Consider the following 15,362-nt stretch of genomic DNA (forward strand, 5'->3'; position numbering starts at 1 on the left):
GATCCGTAAGTGTACTCGTCGTTCCCACTTCTGAGAAATGGTGCCCTGAACGTTTAACCCAAAGGCGCCCCCCCCCAATTGCTGCAGCCTCCCAAGAAAACCACCGACACTTTCCCAGAGCACTCCAGTCGTGTCATAGGATTAATGCGTGTGACATCAATGATCGAGTACATACTCAGTATGGATTGTTCGTGCTCCGGAAGTAAAAGAAACCAGGGGAGAAAGAACACAAACTGCATGATCAATCCGCCACCGACGCAACGAGGCAGGGAAAGGCACCGTTGCCTCTGGAGAATAATTTGTTCAGAGACCCTGGTCATGGGCAATGATTGATGAATGTACATGAAGGAGGGGGGAGCTCGTATACGGAGGACACGATGAAGCATCGGCGTCGTTCCAGAGTTTTGAAGGACTGTTGGACATCGGGCTCCATCGTTGACTAAACCCGTTTTGGTCTAGTTATCGGGCTTTAAAGAGGCCTGGGTTTTGATGTTCGGGGACCTGATGGATCCCGATCTTAAAACGGGGAGGGATTAGGGCACAAAGGCTAACCTAGCCCCAGCGGGGTGGCCAATGCGTTCAAGGAGAATCCGACAAAAAAGGGCAAGACGTCAACAACAAAAAGAAACAACCGTTTCACGGAGGGGACAACTGAAGTGACGATGGTGGTGGACGGGACAAATGCGGCTGACCTTGTCTTTTCATCCCTGGTCGACTACTGGAGCGAATGATTATTTGGCCCAATTTACACCGTATTGGTTCATCATCACCCTTAGGCATGAAAGCCAAGGACGGGAAGTACCGCCTTAAGGACAATGAACTATGTCGGAGTGCGAGATCTCCGAGCCGATGCTTATGTCATCCATTTTCCTTCACCATGCCACGTGAGCTCCGCACTCGGTGGTCTTGGCCTGTCGGTGTCGGCGAGTCGCATGATCTACAACAACCTTCTCCGGACTCCAGTCATGTCCGGCATGCACTCAACCAAGACAAGCCCAACTCGTCCTCCCTAACTGGGTCTGACACAAGCTCCGGACATGCTCTTGACGAGCTTCCGAGAGGCAATTGGCCGTCACACAGCGTACCGCTTTTCACACAACTCAAACAGCGACACATACTGAGCAAGAAAGAATGGAATGAATGAAGATATACATACTCGTATGGCAGCGTGATGATGTTGCTTCCCTGTTCCCGTGTCACGAGATCATACGTCCCGTAGTTTTCTGTCCACCAGAATCCAGCCAACGGAGCTCTTTAAGGCGCCCGAAACAATGTCCATGATAACCACCGACACACATCGTACTGATCCACATAACGGTTTCAAAGGACATCATTCGAAAAAGGATGCTCTGTATGGAGAACGGTACGAAATACGAGTATCTTACTCGTACGGAGTACTCCGTACGGTACGCGATACAAGTTACAATACAATACGGAGGTCCAACTCCAGCACAGGAAATGACAATCATCTCGTGGCACCCCACTTATGACAAATACCTCTTGGGACTAGCCTTATCTAGCAGTCAAACTTTTACAAGTACTTTCTGCAGCTTCTCAATCAAGAATAGTGCTTGCATATCCCCTGTCAGAACTGGCAATTGCGGAGGAACGCCATGTCAAACTCAATCTGGGGAATCCAACTCAATCTTGCTCCCTTTTCCGCCTAAGAACCCTGAATTATGCGAGCAACATTCAAAAGCGTAGCTCTCAAAACTTTAGTATTCAGAAGCTACAAAATCCAGGCCAGAACCTCCTCGATCATCAACTTAATAACCTATGACTTTAGTTCTTCAGGTTTCGTGTTTGATAACTACTTTTCTGCTCCCATGTTCAGGAGCTTCTGTTTTCTTTTTTTTTTTTTTTTTTTTTTTTTTTTTTTTTAGCATGATTGCCTTATCTTTGCTACCAAGGACTTAATTCAAACATTCAGGGAGCTCTTCAGTCCAAATGACAATCAATGAACCGGTCCCTCGCACGAACGAACAGGACCAGGGGACTTCGTGCTCCATTAAAGTAACTACAGTATAATCATTTCACTGATCTGATGATCACAGTGCCGGCAGATGGCATGGACAGCTGCATCAAGTCCTTTATCCGCTCCTCTCTCTTCCTGGTTGATAATATAATGGCTGATGAACTTCAAGAGAGTGAATCAGTGACTCAGGAGCTGGGTAAGCCGCTGGATCAAATCGTAATCATCAAAATCAGTTAACTAATTATTGCAATCGGCTCGGGCACATGACCCTCGGGCCCCGGTATAGCTGGTGAGGAGAAAGAGCAGGGAATATTACAGCTGCTTGCTGCATTCTTTTTTTTTTTTCTTTTCTCTTTCTCCCATGATTGCTTCGTCCCTGGTTCGGCGACATCGGAGTTGAGCGTTCAAAAAAACCATTAGCTATGCCATTGAACAATCCACATCTTGGAGCATGGAGTATGACAAGTGTACTGAGGTGCAGAAGGGGTGGGCATGAGAGATATTAGGCTACAAATGCATGGAGGAACGGGAGGAACCAGGTTTGATTATCTGCAGAGCTGGCGCCGAGTCATCTCTTTCTTCATTCATGTCGATTAGTATCTATCGGAAACACGCAGGCCTTGGCGGCATCGAAGCAGAGACACAAGTGAAATCGTCCCCCTGGACTAAAAATACTGTTTACTCGGCAAAGTCCGGCAAATATCTCAGATTTCCAGAGAGCAGCCACTGTTTCCTCAGCGCATAAAGCCGACATGGGCTCGCAAGTGTCGTCAAGTCACTGTTGGTGTCTGAACAAACAAATCAAATTGTGCAAGGCAGCGAGACAGTCTGAATAGGGAACTAGTTTCGCCGGATTCTCAAAAACATCAGAAGAAGAACGAGAGGAGCAGCTCATGAACATGTGCAAGCCACATAAATTGCTGTTGAGCCAGGATGACTTCATTGAGATGAACAGCCTGTGCAGCACGAACCCAATTGCCCAGCAGGATCCTATGGAGTATCCTTGATCTTTGTGGTTGTAGTCTCTGAAATAGACGTTGGTCTCAAATGACCTTTCTCCAGTGAATTTCAAAGCTCTCAAGTCTTAACATACCATCTGACCAAAGATGTTGAATCTCCAGGCATCACCGCATGTGAAGGATATATCCAGGCTTCTGCAATATCTTCACCTTACCCACAGTGTCTGACAAGCAGTCGTGATAACCTGATGTCGGCCCACTACGTAGATAAACTACTTGGATGCAAAGCAAGATTATGGTTAACCGATGCCATATGACGCCGTAGGACGCCTCATGTCTCTGATTCAGAGAGCCAACCCGTATGTCAACAAACACATACACTCTATCCAATCCCATGATGCACTCCACCCAGTGTACATGATACAGTGCCATACAAGTTTCATCAATATACCCTCGAGCCAAACCCGCAGACAACCCAAAACGCCGATGCCACATGCATGTGAACCGTGCCGACCAAAAACCCAATGCACAAATCAGTCGACCTCCCAGAGATTGTCGAATGCAGTCGTGACGTCGTCCGCCGAACTCCTCGAGTGGTGCTGTCGCTTCCATTGCTCAACACTAAAACACCGTATATGCCCGCTAGAAGAATCACTCCACAAGGCGCATCAACGGCAAAAAAATGCTCTGAACAATGGGAGGCACATGCCATCACAAGAACAAACATAGTACATGCTCTCAATCAACCCATCCGATGAAACAATGCCCAAAGAGAGGAAAAAGCAGAAAAACAAAACCCCGGGGTATATGTGAAACACACAAGTTACAACCATAAATCGCCTTCTTCGCCGCGAACCCATGCATCCCAAACTTTGTCGTATACATCCTCGAGGTCCCGCACCCAACGCCGTGTATCGAACAAAGCGCTTTCCCATCGATGCGTGAACAGAATCTTCCGCAGTTCGGCCAGCCGGCCGGTCACCCGGCCTTGACTGCCAAACTCATATCGCCAGTCTTGACACAGATACACAGCTTTGTTCTCGTAATCTTCATCCGAGGTTGCGATCAGCTGAGCCCGCGCCGCACGGCCTGCTTCGTTCTTGGGTAACGCGCTTGTGAGAATACTCGATGCCATGCGCGAGCACATCTTGTATCGATATCGGGGGTAGGTGAGGATTGGGGTCCCACTCCAAAGGATGTCCGCAGCGGTTGTGTGCGCATTGCACTCGGGCGTGTCCAGAAACAGATCGCAAACTTGAGCTCGCGAAATATGCATATGCTTCGGGGCAACATCGGTGAATATTATACGAGAAGCAACTTCCTTCCCGGCCCAATTCAGCGCAGCTTGTCTGAGATTGTGCTCGCCCAGTTCAGGGAACCGAAGCAGCCACAGGACCGCGTTTGGGACCCGAGCAAGGATACGGAGCCACGTTCGAAACGTGGTGGGCTCAATCTACAGTTCCATATTAGCATGAAAGCTCTAAAGAGAATTCGACCGCACTCGATGGAGAGAGCACAGGTCCGATGATGATCCTACCTTGTACAATTGATTGAAGTTTCCGAGGATGATGGCATCATCTCTGAGGTTTGGGAACAATTCCTTGCGCATTCTCCAGCGCCGCTCGAGCTCCTGCTCCCAGGTGAGGTTGCAGCCTTCGCTGTCCGGTGCGCTCTGCTTGTGGTCACAGCAGAAGAATGTGTCCCGCGTGTAGCAAATCCTCTCTTGATAGATCCAATCATCCGCGTCCTCGGCGTGGTCGCCTTCCAACATGCGGTCCTCAAGACTTCGTCGCCGCTGACCAGGACTCAGGGTGGAACGAGGGATGGACAGCTCATCCGAAAGAATGTAGTCGCACCACTCGGCGCCCAGAGTCCCTGCAAAACCCATAAAGGACATGTGAATCGGCGCAGGCCGGGCGGCGAACACCTCGTTGCGGGCACCTCTCGTATATCCATTGAGGTTGACGAGGATGTGGATTCCGTCCTGTACGATCTGTCCAACCAGGCGCTCGATGGACCAGCTGCTGGCATCGTAGAATACTGGGGCTTCGCGTTCGATCTGCTGACGATGCACTGAATTGTCGCTGGGCGTTGTTGCGTAGCAGTACGCCTTGACTCTGTTCGGGTTGTGAAGACCGAAAACAGACTGCATCAGGTGGGCCAGAGGGTGGTTGTTGAAGTCGGACGAGACATAGCCGACCTTAAGGTAGGGGTTCGGAGGCGGAGGCGGCGGATAGACCGTGGCGGGAAGCCACGGCGAACGCAGAGTCGAACAGGAGATCCGCAATCCATTTCGCTGCGAGATGTGACGGACCTGTTTGGCCGTGAGAGGGCAAGTGAATGTATGGAAAGGAAGGACGGTGGGAGCATTAGGAACCGTCAGCGTCGATGGAAGCTGCGGCCGTTGGTACTTGGTCAACGGGTACTCCTTGCCGTGGACATATCGATCCTGGTACCACCGCCAAGTGATGGTGCGGATCGCGCGCTCAATCAAACGAACGACCCGCGATCCTTCCCACCTTTGGCCGGCCCACGATCGCAAGAGAGCCGTGAGCGCCGCCTTGCCCACAGATTTGTTCGACGTGGCCGTCGACGCCAGCTGAGTGGCAAGTTGCTCGATCAGAGCGGGAGTCAACAGACCCTGGCCCCAGGTCTCGCCTTCCTTCAACTGCCGATTGACAATGTCGACCACGTGCTGCATCCAGCCCGAACCAACTTCCATGCCCGTGGAATCTTGCAGCATACCCTGGTCGTCTACGTGCCATCGGTCCTTGAACCCATAAGTGTTAACAAGACCGCCGCGGCCCGTCCAGTTGCAGACTGAATTGAGGGCGTTTGCGAGACCACAGACGGCCTCTGCGAAATCCGGGTTCACCTTGACAGCTCTTCGATAGTAGGTGATGGCATCATTGATACGACCGGCATCCTTGACAGCATTTGCAAGGTTCGCCAGGGCAATGTCAAAGTTTCCGTCGTACTTGACGGCCTGTTCGTACATCTTGATTGCGGGCTGGAGCTGACCGATGTCCTTGAGGAGGCTGCCCAAGTTGGTGTACAAGTGAGCATGTCGCGAGTCCAAGCTCAAGCCGTAATTGTAGTACGCGAGCGCCAAGGCAACGCCGCTGCCAGGGGTAACTCCCGGGATTTCTGGAAGTGTGCTTCTGCCCGGCGGCGGACGAGGGATTTTGACAGCTCCACTATTCTGGATGCCAGCCAGCAGGATCCCGACATTGTTCGCTGTGGACGGACTGGGATGGAGTGATAGCGACAGGTAATAGAGGGCCAAGATATTCCGAATGCTCGGGGTTCCCTTGGTGCTCCCGGTGGCCGAAGCCTGGGACATACCATCCTGATAAATCTTGGCAAGCGAAAGCAGGGCGTTGCTAGTCGTTGCAATCGCTGCGTTCCTCGGGGACCCTTCTGGGACAAACTGCAACCCATGCGGCATACCATGAGGCGGGAACACCAGACTTGCTGTCTGCAGTGCCTTTTCCGGATAGAGCAGTATTGGCTCATTGGAATCGAAGGCTTCCGGGGGAGCGTAATAGCCGGAGCTGGAAACACTGGTGAAAGCAGCAATGATTTCTCTGATCAGCCCTTTGATGCCATGGCGCGGTCTCCCAGCGGCGATGAGGACGGCGGTCTCGAAGGCGGCCGCGGCGGCCGTGTTGTCGCCGAAAGAATAGAGCATGTTCCCTTTGGCGTGAACCAGCGCGAGGAGCCGGCCATTGTCCGAGCCGGGAATGGCGTACCCACTCAACGCGGCGCCCGCCACTGGAGAATCTTTGGGATTGCCAGTAAGGGCGTGATCAAATTCACGGTCCCGGTCGTAATCAAAAGCAGCCCGGTCGTAAGAAGCCGTGCTGTCAGCATCACTTTCCGCCTCACTCGCAAGCTCGTCCGATCGGAAGCAGTCTCCATTCTTGGGCACCCTCAGGGACCTCTCGACGAAATCGATGATTCTCACAGCCTCTCGCCCGCGATGATTGCTGCACAGAAGACCAACGAGATGTTCGACGGCTTCAAAGTAGCTAGGACGAAGTTCCACAGCGCGTGTCCAGAGTTCCCGAGCTTTTTCATGCTGGTCCAGCGCCAAATAAGTTGCAGCGAGATTGCTGATCGCCTCCACATGACTGTGGCAGATGTTAGACCCAAACAGAATACCAAGAAGGAGGGGAGGGATAAAGATGCGGATCGATAGCTTCAGTTAAAACAAGGGGAATACTCACTTTGCGTCCCTAGCCAAGATCCGAGAGTACCATTTCGAGGCCTTCTGATAGTCTTCCAGGCCGTAAGCCAGGCAACCGACGAGCAGCATCCCATCGATCCACTCGTAATTGCTTTCAACGCACAAACTTGACAAGACTCCCAATGCCCGTGCCGCTTCGGCCACGATCGAGTTCTGAGGGTCTGACGGCCCGACCAATGGGTAAAAGGCATTGCCAGACGCTCTCCGAACAGCGTGGTAACCGTCCAAGGGTTGGCCGGCAACCACACCCGGCCGACCGGCGCCATACTGAGAGACGCCATTTGTGAGGCCGCTCTGGGCAGGATAACCATTGTATCGCTGCACGTTGGTCTGAGAAGCTGACAAGTCCATCCCAGGTTGGCGAGGCGGCTTTGGATAGATGCTTGGTTTCATGGGCCGTTGGGGCTGCCCGTCAGCCGTGGGTTTGGACATGTTCTGCTTCCGTGTCTGGTGGATGGTCGCCAGGAGGTCCACGTACACGCCGTGAGCCCATGATAGCATCTTTTCCTTGAACTCCGCATTTGACACAGACTGCGTCAGGGTGTTCATTCCCGATGCCATAGAGCCGGCCGGCGGCATGCCACTGGTGGCCGGCCAACCAGCAACGTCAACTTGGACTTGGCCAGAAGGTGCGGTGTTCAAGGCTGGCGTCTGGTAAGCGGGCTGCAGTTGCTCTCTGCCCGTCCCTAGTGAATTCAACGGCGCATGACGGGGTGGGAAATTCTGCGGTTGTTGCTGTTGTTTGAGGAGCGGGTCATGATTGACAGATCCGAGGGGTGGCTGGACCCAGGGCATTCCAGCAGCTGCCCGTCCAGACGAAGGAAGAGAGGTAAAGGAAGGGTCATGGGGTGCTAGTTGATGAGGGCCATACTGGGTGGTGGGCATGAAGCGAGAGTCCCGCATAGCTGCTGGCCGGTAGGGCACATACGCGCCGTCCGGCCAATAGGGACCGTACGGGCCAGTACCTACGGGGGCGGTTGGCCCTGGACATGGCTGCAGCGTGGCGGGTAGCACGGTAGGAATAGAGCCATTGTGCATGTAGTACCGTTGCGGCTGCTGCGTTGGTGGCAGGGTCTGCTGCAGCACAGAATCGAGACCGGGATGAAAATCGGAAGATCGAACCCAACTCGGTCCCGATCCGTTGACGGCGGACTGGTCGACCGCGGCACCTCCAAGCCGATCCTGCTTGTTGTAAGACGGCGGGAAGCTCTGGTACTGAACGGGAATTGCTGGTTCCATGGACGGTTGATGCCAATCATTCAGGGACGCGTTGCCTTGCGACGGCAGGGATTGCGAGGGCAGGGGCTGACCAGAATCCAAGGAGGAGACCAGGAGGTGTTTGGAGGCGGGCGGTTGGGCGGTTCGATCGGACGGGGTGCCATCATAGCCCGCTGTCAGAGTTCCGTTCGGGGTCTTCCTTCGCAGGACGTGCTCGCCCGGCATTGCCTCCCCGAGGTTGTCCGGGAGGCGGCCTAAGTTGGTGGGTTCGGAGCGCTGGACCGGATGCGGGAACTGGTAGTTGTTCCGCGGGACGGTGTTCGAGGGTATGTGGGATGCATGCTGGCGGGGGTACTGCAATGGCGGATGGACAGCGGCGGGAGCATTCCAGTCGTATGGAGGATTCACGAGGTCGGGGTTGAGTCGATAGTCCATATGATGGTGGGGGTGGAATTGTGATGGGAGAGCCACCGTGGGATACATTTTGGCTGCTCTTTGCCGGTCTCTGGACCGGAAAGTCGGTGAGCCGGAATGGATGGGAGACTGCCGGTCTGAGACTGTTCCTTGTCGCGTGAAAAACCTGCCAGTGACAAGACCGACCAGCGAACGAGGGTTGTTAATTCAGCAATCCTGGACAATTCATCCACGATTCTGGGGCTTGGAGCGTTTTCGACATCGCATCATGAGCGCGCAGGATTCGGCGGCGACGGGCGAGACAGCGTCATGAAGGCAGGCCTTGCGTCGACACGAGGAATGAAGCCGGCGCGGCGGTGGACGGTTGGATGGAAGTCAGCGAGGTGGGAGGACGTGGGAAAGGACAAAACCGGCAAAGCCGGCAACAAAGGCCGCAGGTGCCGGGGTTTGGCGAGAGAGCCGAGAAGGGCGTCGAATGCGTCGATCGAAGCGCTTTGATGGGCAGAGGAGTATTTAGCTAAGAACCGCGGGCGATGAAGGGACAAAAACAAACAATGGGTTGCTTCTATTCACTCCAAAAGTTTCTCAGCAAGAAAGGAAGGAACAAAGATCGAAGCGACGGAGAGGATCAACCTGGGCTCCGGGCTGCTCAGCTTTACAAGAGGGGAAGGCCCTAACCGGCAGAGGTCAAAACTGGGGAAATTGATTTTGGGAAAGAGCGCCCTGTCCAAAGATAGATAACTTACTTAGATGGGGGCATGGGGCAGGAGCAAAGAGTTAGAGGACGGCTGCATATTGCCAAGCAGGGCAGGTGCATCACACCCAGGTCCACCTTCCCAATCAGAAGCAGCTGAGTCATGGCACCTGCCGTTTGTGGCGGATTGACAGCGCAACGGCGGACCAGCATTCTCGGTTGTATGTATATGGGAGTCTTTGTTGTGCTTGCATCGGCACGGTTAGACGCTGGGGAGAATGGGCCTCGTTCTGCCACTCAGCGCGCGCAGACGCGACACCACCCTCTGATTGCTCGCTGCCCCAGCAGATGGTTGCAGTGAGGAACGCCAGTCCCAGTGGAGCGGTGGGAATCCCAGCCGGTTAGGCACGCTGGCAGTGGCAGCCTCAGTCCCAGAACTTCCGCCTTCCAGCCTCAAGCGGACAAGCCCTAAGCAGATCGTCGACTGGTGGCTTCGATGGCGCGCCTTGGCAGTGGAGCATGGAACGGCCGCCGAGCCAGGGTTCCCGAGCAGTGGTGCCGCCAACCGGCGAGAAAGGGTGCATGGAGGCTGCGCACCAGCGTCACCGCCTGCGTTGGCTACGTGCGACCTGATCCTGCGTCCGCGGCCTGGCGGGGACGGGAAGGTTGTCTACATACAACTGCGAGGAGAGCGAGAGCGAGTACGAGTACGTACGGAGTACATGATGGGACTTCTGTCTATGCCAGGGCTGACTCTGACGTTCGAGGCTCTGAGACCGACAGTCTGCAAAGGAGCTTGGCAGTGGTTCCACTTTGGATGACTCTTCGATAGAGCTACGATCATCCCGAGACGATGGGGTCTTTGTGGCGTCCGCCGCCGCATTCCCAGACACGCAACAGGATGAGAATCAGACAGCCAGCCGATCTGGCGGCAATTTGTGGGCCAATCGTGGCGGTCCAGAGCCGGTGAAGCGGCCCAGTCTGAGGCGCGCCGTTCCCCCACCCCGAAAGAGCGGGTCGGCCATCACCGCATCGCCGAGACAAGAGGATGCGGGATGCTGTTGGGTCCGCTGCCAGTGGATACTTCTCCACTGGCGCGATGGCCCTGAGGGCCAAACGCTGAGGCTAACGGTCGAAGGCGGTAGGCCGAACTGGACTGGGACACACACCCCGGGAAGCTTGGTGCAGGGTTCAAGAAAGCATCCTTTATCACTTGCTCCGTGCTTATCCGGTGTCCAGTTCCCACGTGACAAAGGCATGAGAGGAACAGCGCTGACTTCATTAAGTGGATGGGTTCCCTGATCATCGCCGTTGAGACCTAAAAAAACAAACGACCAGAGACTGCAGAACCTTCAAGAAGCCATCCGAAAGGCATCTGGGTGGAGCAGCAGTGGAGCCGATTCAACGGTGACCCTGTCTTTTGTTCTCCGGATGGAGTCGGACTCGGCAAAGAGCCGTTCAAAATCAGTAGATCTTCGTTGCGCAGGCCATGAGGATCCACGCGGAAAAAAAGAGGAAAAAAAAAAAAGAAGAGAACAGAAGGGTAAAGAAAAGATCTACAGTTGGTTACCAGTTACCACGGTGATTGTGGTCAATTCAAGATCAATTCCAACGACAGACGATGCAGGACGAAACAGCACGGTGACGGATCCCAGCTTCATTGGATGCGCGTCATGCATGTATCAAGGTTCATCTCACCAACAGCTACAGGCTCAGACGTCAGCATTTTCAAGCTGCTCATTACACGATTCGATGATGCTTCTCAACACCAACACGCCAACGCCAACGAATACTGGTCAATCTCATACGTCCAGGCAAAGATCGATGCTTCTGTTACCCTTGAAGGTCAAGCTTGCAGCACACGATGCCGACGATGATGGCAGCTAAGTTGTCGGGTCATGTGAGAGTGAGGCCACAGCATTGACATCATTCCTCGCTGAGGAATCTGGGGAAAAGCCACGATTGGCGCTGACTCATCAAGACCATCTTATTAGGGTAGGTGCTGGTCATGTGATAAATGTAGCTTATCTTTCGTCAGCTTGCAGAAGGTAGGAGGCACATGAGCGACATGACAACGCACACGCAGATGGCATCTGCAATTCTGTCCAGTGATTGAAGGGCTTGGAAGTTTCCTAGCACAATATGTCATTGAACCGCGAGGACTTTGAGGCAGAAGCCGGTGAGGCCGTTAGTAGTGGTTGTCAGGGCCGATGGACTGGACCGAACCGTCGACTGGGTTTCTGAAGATTTCATTCCATCGAATTTACCAAGCTTGCTCCTGGACGGAATCCTCTCTTAGACAAGCTGTTCGCGCATTGGAGCTTCGCCTTTCGAGACCATTCTCGATCAATACATAGGTGCTTACCGCCTCGCTGGATGCATTCCTTTTGTACGTTCTGCGAAATCCCACTCAATTCAGAGGGTGAGCGTCCCTTCATGTGACCTTAGTCCTTCGTCTAGCGATGTAGCCTTGGATTGCCAGGAGCGTTGCTTCCGGGCCCTGATCTAGAATGAAACGTTCCCGAATGTCGAGGCCTCCTCGCTGGCAGGCTGAGATTCCTTTGCTGGAGTCTTGAAAGCTGTTTCCCGGTTGGTTTGGCTAGCTCTACTACCTGGCCAGCCAGTTTTCCTTGAGGTCGCGATATGACAGAGTTCCCGTCGCGGACCTGCGTATCTTCCGAACAGTCATCGATTATATCTCGGACTGTGCTATCGGGTAGTACCGTGTTTGGAAACATTGTAGGCTTTCGAACCGTCAAGGGGTATCCGACAGCATTGTCAAGGTCAGGGCGTTCCAATTGTCCGTAACGTTGATTATGCCCTTGAGTTCCGTCAGGGTGTATCCGTGGTGCATTCCGTTCTTCCGAGTCAATTGATCTATACAGTCTTGAATTCTGTCATTCCGGGTCGCCAGATGCTCAACGTCAATAAACTGGAAGTGCAGTGTTTGGCGACTGTGGTGGTTGATGCAGAGAGTCAATGCAATCTTGCCTTTACCCCCTTCCAATCTATGTACAAGATTGCAACTGACTGCTGGGTGCACTGTCTCACCCGGTCTCCCTCCGCAGCCTCTGGAGTGTTGTCGAGCAAAGGCTGAAGTTCTCCAGGGATCATCAATGCAGCGTCAACATCCTGAAGTCGGGATGTCCATTCCCCGATTCTTAGTTCAGCATTATCGCCCTGGAAGCCTTGGGGTTTGGTTAGTCTTCATTCCTACAGCGACACCATCCAGCGGCATGAATCCTGCGTTCACACAAAATCACTCGATATTCAGACATTCGAAACAGCTAGTACGGAGTTTACGTCGCCTTATCGGGAGTTGGTTGCATAGGTAGGTATATTACTCGTACCAAGTCCCAGTACACTAACCCTTGCATGGGATGCGGGTTGCAATGACTTTGAGTGCTCTCCGAGTCTCGTAGAATGATTCATTCCCAAATCTAGATCTGGAGTTGATCGATGTTGCATTTCTACATTGCGTGCTGATCGCCGGCTCATGTACCTCGTTCGACGTTGGAGGACTTGACGGAAATGGAGGTAAGACATCACAATTATCTCGATCCGGGACGTTTGAAGCAGGAATGTGATGTTCACAGGGTTACAACCCTAGTAAGAATGCGCAGTGAAATGCTAGTTTGATTAATTCGACGGTGCGTGTTAAGAGGTACTAGTCCTACGGAGTAGATATCAATGTAAAACGCCCCGTGGATTTCCACAGGACATGAATCCAGTCGAGTCCTGACATTTGAAGTGAACTCGTGACATGCTCTCCTCTCAACAAACGACGTCTTGGCTTCAATTTCGAACTTCTTTGTCAGTCAGTTCTTCATACCAGACGGCAAGGAATACTATTGCACGCAGATTATTGATGCTTTTGACTATGTTAACAGTGGCTCAGTCGGTACAAGCAAAGACAATTTCCGACGTGGTCTACGGGAATGATCCTGGATCCGCTCACTCCGTAGTAGGCATCCTGGAGCGAAGGGTCGGAAGACTCTTGTTTCTTTCTCGGGGACGTACAATCAAGGAAAGAAAAGGCCAGTCCATCTTGAACGGTGTGGGTTTGAGATCGTCCTAGGTTCGGTGAGTGGAGCAAGAGCTTAATATCGGTAGTTGTACTGGACGTTGATACATCTCTAAAGACCCTGATGGCCATCAGATCCCGGCGTCTATCTGTGACATTGGCGCCTTTATCGGTGGCAATTGCCTAGGCTGGACTCCTGGAGACTGAATCATCCTCACCGCCAAGTTCAGTACCTCCTACCTAGGTACTTGTTTGCTGATCTTGGAAGATGATCCACCGAATCGATGCAAATGGGCAAGGATGACTGACCGCGGATTGAGGAATGATTTAATAATAATAGTACTCCGTAACTTCCTGGTATTCTCATGTCGGAAACGGTGTGTGATTACCTACTGATGTAGCAGGATGGTTCTCTGCCGACGGTGGACATTGAGTTAACTTCGAGGCCGGAAGAGTTCCTCCTGTCAATGCAAGTCAAAGCGAGAAAGTATCCCTGCGAAGATGTACTATTTGCCGTTATTAAAGGAGAAGCGGAAAGCTCGCAGATCGTACAACTGATTCGAGGTGAACGTTGTCCTACATCGGTAAAAATGAACACCGAGGAGCGACGTGACGCAGACAAGCCGATCTTGCTCGACGTTGCTGTTCGGGTCCTTGCACAGTACTGTATTCGAATCATATTGGGCTCGGATTGTGACATTGATGAAGTGCAACCAGTCTACGGAGTATCGATTGAGAAGATCTCCGAGTTACATGGAAAAGGCCGCTGTGTCCCTGAGTTTGAGCTGGTAGATAGGTAGGCACCTAACCTGACCGATTGAATCGATGCCGGATTGTGTGAGGTAGCTTGCTCAGGGCACATTGTCACTTCATCAACGTGGAACTGGCGGTTGCTCGACTGACCCGAGTCTGCCTTAGTCCATCATTATGTACCTGTTACCTACAAGTTATTTCATCTGCTGTCCAAAAGAGGTGTCTCCAAACAGGATAGGTACATACGTGTACTGTATACAATGGAAGAAAAGTTAGACCCGCAGTTAGCGGATTTTCCTCTCCCCGCATGAGGCTCAACGAACTCGGCCTCGATTTCGGCCTTTCGACGGTCCTGCAGGAGAAGGTGGGCATTAGCGCTGCAGGCTGCATGCACGATGCCTCCAGGATCAGATCGGGGTCACTGGACGAGTGAGTACTTTTTTTTTTCTGACTCCAGTCTTGTCGACGAAGGACAGAAGATGTACAGATTGGGACAAAATTCCCAGTCAGGCATGTCTGACAGAATTAAGAAAGCGCACTCGGCTCGCCTTCCCAACTTCCCAAAGCCAGAACTCAAGAAGGGAGAAGGATGAACCAAACTGGACGAGGGGAAGCCAAAGCAGGAAGGCGGGGCAGCATGGACGCAAATCATTGGCCACTGGGGAGATGAAGAAGGAAAGCATGATAACTTAAGCACAAGTGGATCCCGGGACGGAGCGCTGAATGCGGAACACGGATCCAGGAGATGCTTCAACAGCGCAGTGCAAACGTTGGAGATGAGGCACAAGAGTCAAAGTCAATTCGAAGAATTGGCAAGGATGAACAGGGGATGGTGAGGAAGCTTTGGAAATGCGGTGATTGGGCCCCAAGCTGAAATGAAGAGAAGAAGCATTGATCCCCATGCTGAAACACCGAAAAGCCAAAGGAACGAGTAGGTTAGGTTAGGTTAACCAAGGTGAGAAACTGTGAGATCTGATCCCAGGCTCTGGAGAAGGAGAAAAAGTCAAATGAGTTCGAAGAAAAGAAAAAAAAAAAAAAAAAAAAAAAAAATCTCGGTTGCCTCCAACAACCAACCA

The 15,362-nt window shown here is 52.7% G+C and overlaps 4 protein-coding genes across 4 annotated transcripts; 2 read left to right on the forward strand and 2 right to left on the reverse strand.

Moving 5' to 3' along the window:
* Nucleotides 1-2,044: 2,044 nt before the first annotated feature.
* VTN31DRAFT_1861 (uncharacterized protein) lies at nucleotides 2,045-2,395 on the forward strand (the record flags this gene model as incomplete). The annotated part of the gene is made up of 2 exons (XM_069401965.1): nucleotides 2,045-2,171; nucleotides 2,262-2,395. The coding sequence occupies 2 exons, from the start codon at nucleotides 2,045-2,047 to the stop codon at nucleotides 2,393-2,395; spliced, it is 261 nt and encodes an 86-aa protein (XP_069257490.1).
* Nucleotides 2,396-3,757: 1,362 nt separating this feature from the next.
* VTN31DRAFT_1862 (uncharacterized protein) lies at nucleotides 3,758-7,252 on the reverse strand (the record flags this gene model as incomplete). The annotated part of the gene is made up of 3 exons (XM_069401966.1): nucleotides 3,758-4,387; nucleotides 4,472-7,067; nucleotides 7,164-7,252. The coding sequence occupies 3 exons, from the start codon at nucleotides 7,250-7,252 to the stop codon at nucleotides 3,758-3,760; spliced, it is 3,315 nt and encodes a 1,104-aa protein (XP_069257491.1).
* Nucleotides 7,253-10,940: 3,688 nt separating this feature from the next.
* VTN31DRAFT_1863 (uncharacterized protein) lies at nucleotides 10,941-11,396 on the forward strand (the record flags this gene model as incomplete). Its single annotated transcript, XM_069401967.1, has 1 exon — nucleotides 10,941-11,396. The coding sequence occupies one exon, from the start codon at nucleotides 10,941-10,943 to the stop codon at nucleotides 11,394-11,396; it is 456 nt and encodes a 151-aa protein (XP_069257492.1).
* A 3,001-nt stretch (nucleotides 11,397-14,397) lies between these two features.
* Nucleotides 14,398-14,676, reverse strand: VTN31DRAFT_1864 (uncharacterized protein; the record flags this gene model as incomplete). Its single annotated transcript, XM_069401968.1, has 2 exons — nucleotides 14,398-14,466; nucleotides 14,533-14,676. 2 exons carry the CDS (start codon nucleotides 14,674-14,676, stop codon nucleotides 14,398-14,400), a joined length of 213 nt encoding a protein of 70 aa, XP_069257493.1.
* Nucleotides 14,677-15,362: the final 686 nt, after the last annotated feature.

The sequence above is a fragment of the Thermomyces dupontii genome (genome assembly GCF_041956625.1).
Source record: "Thermomyces dupontii strain NRRL 2155 unplaced genomic scaffold VTN31scaffold_10, whole genome shotgun sequence".
Taxonomy (NCBI): Eukaryota; Fungi; Ascomycota; class Eurotiomycetes; order Eurotiales; family Trichocomaceae; genus Thermomyces; species Thermomyces dupontii.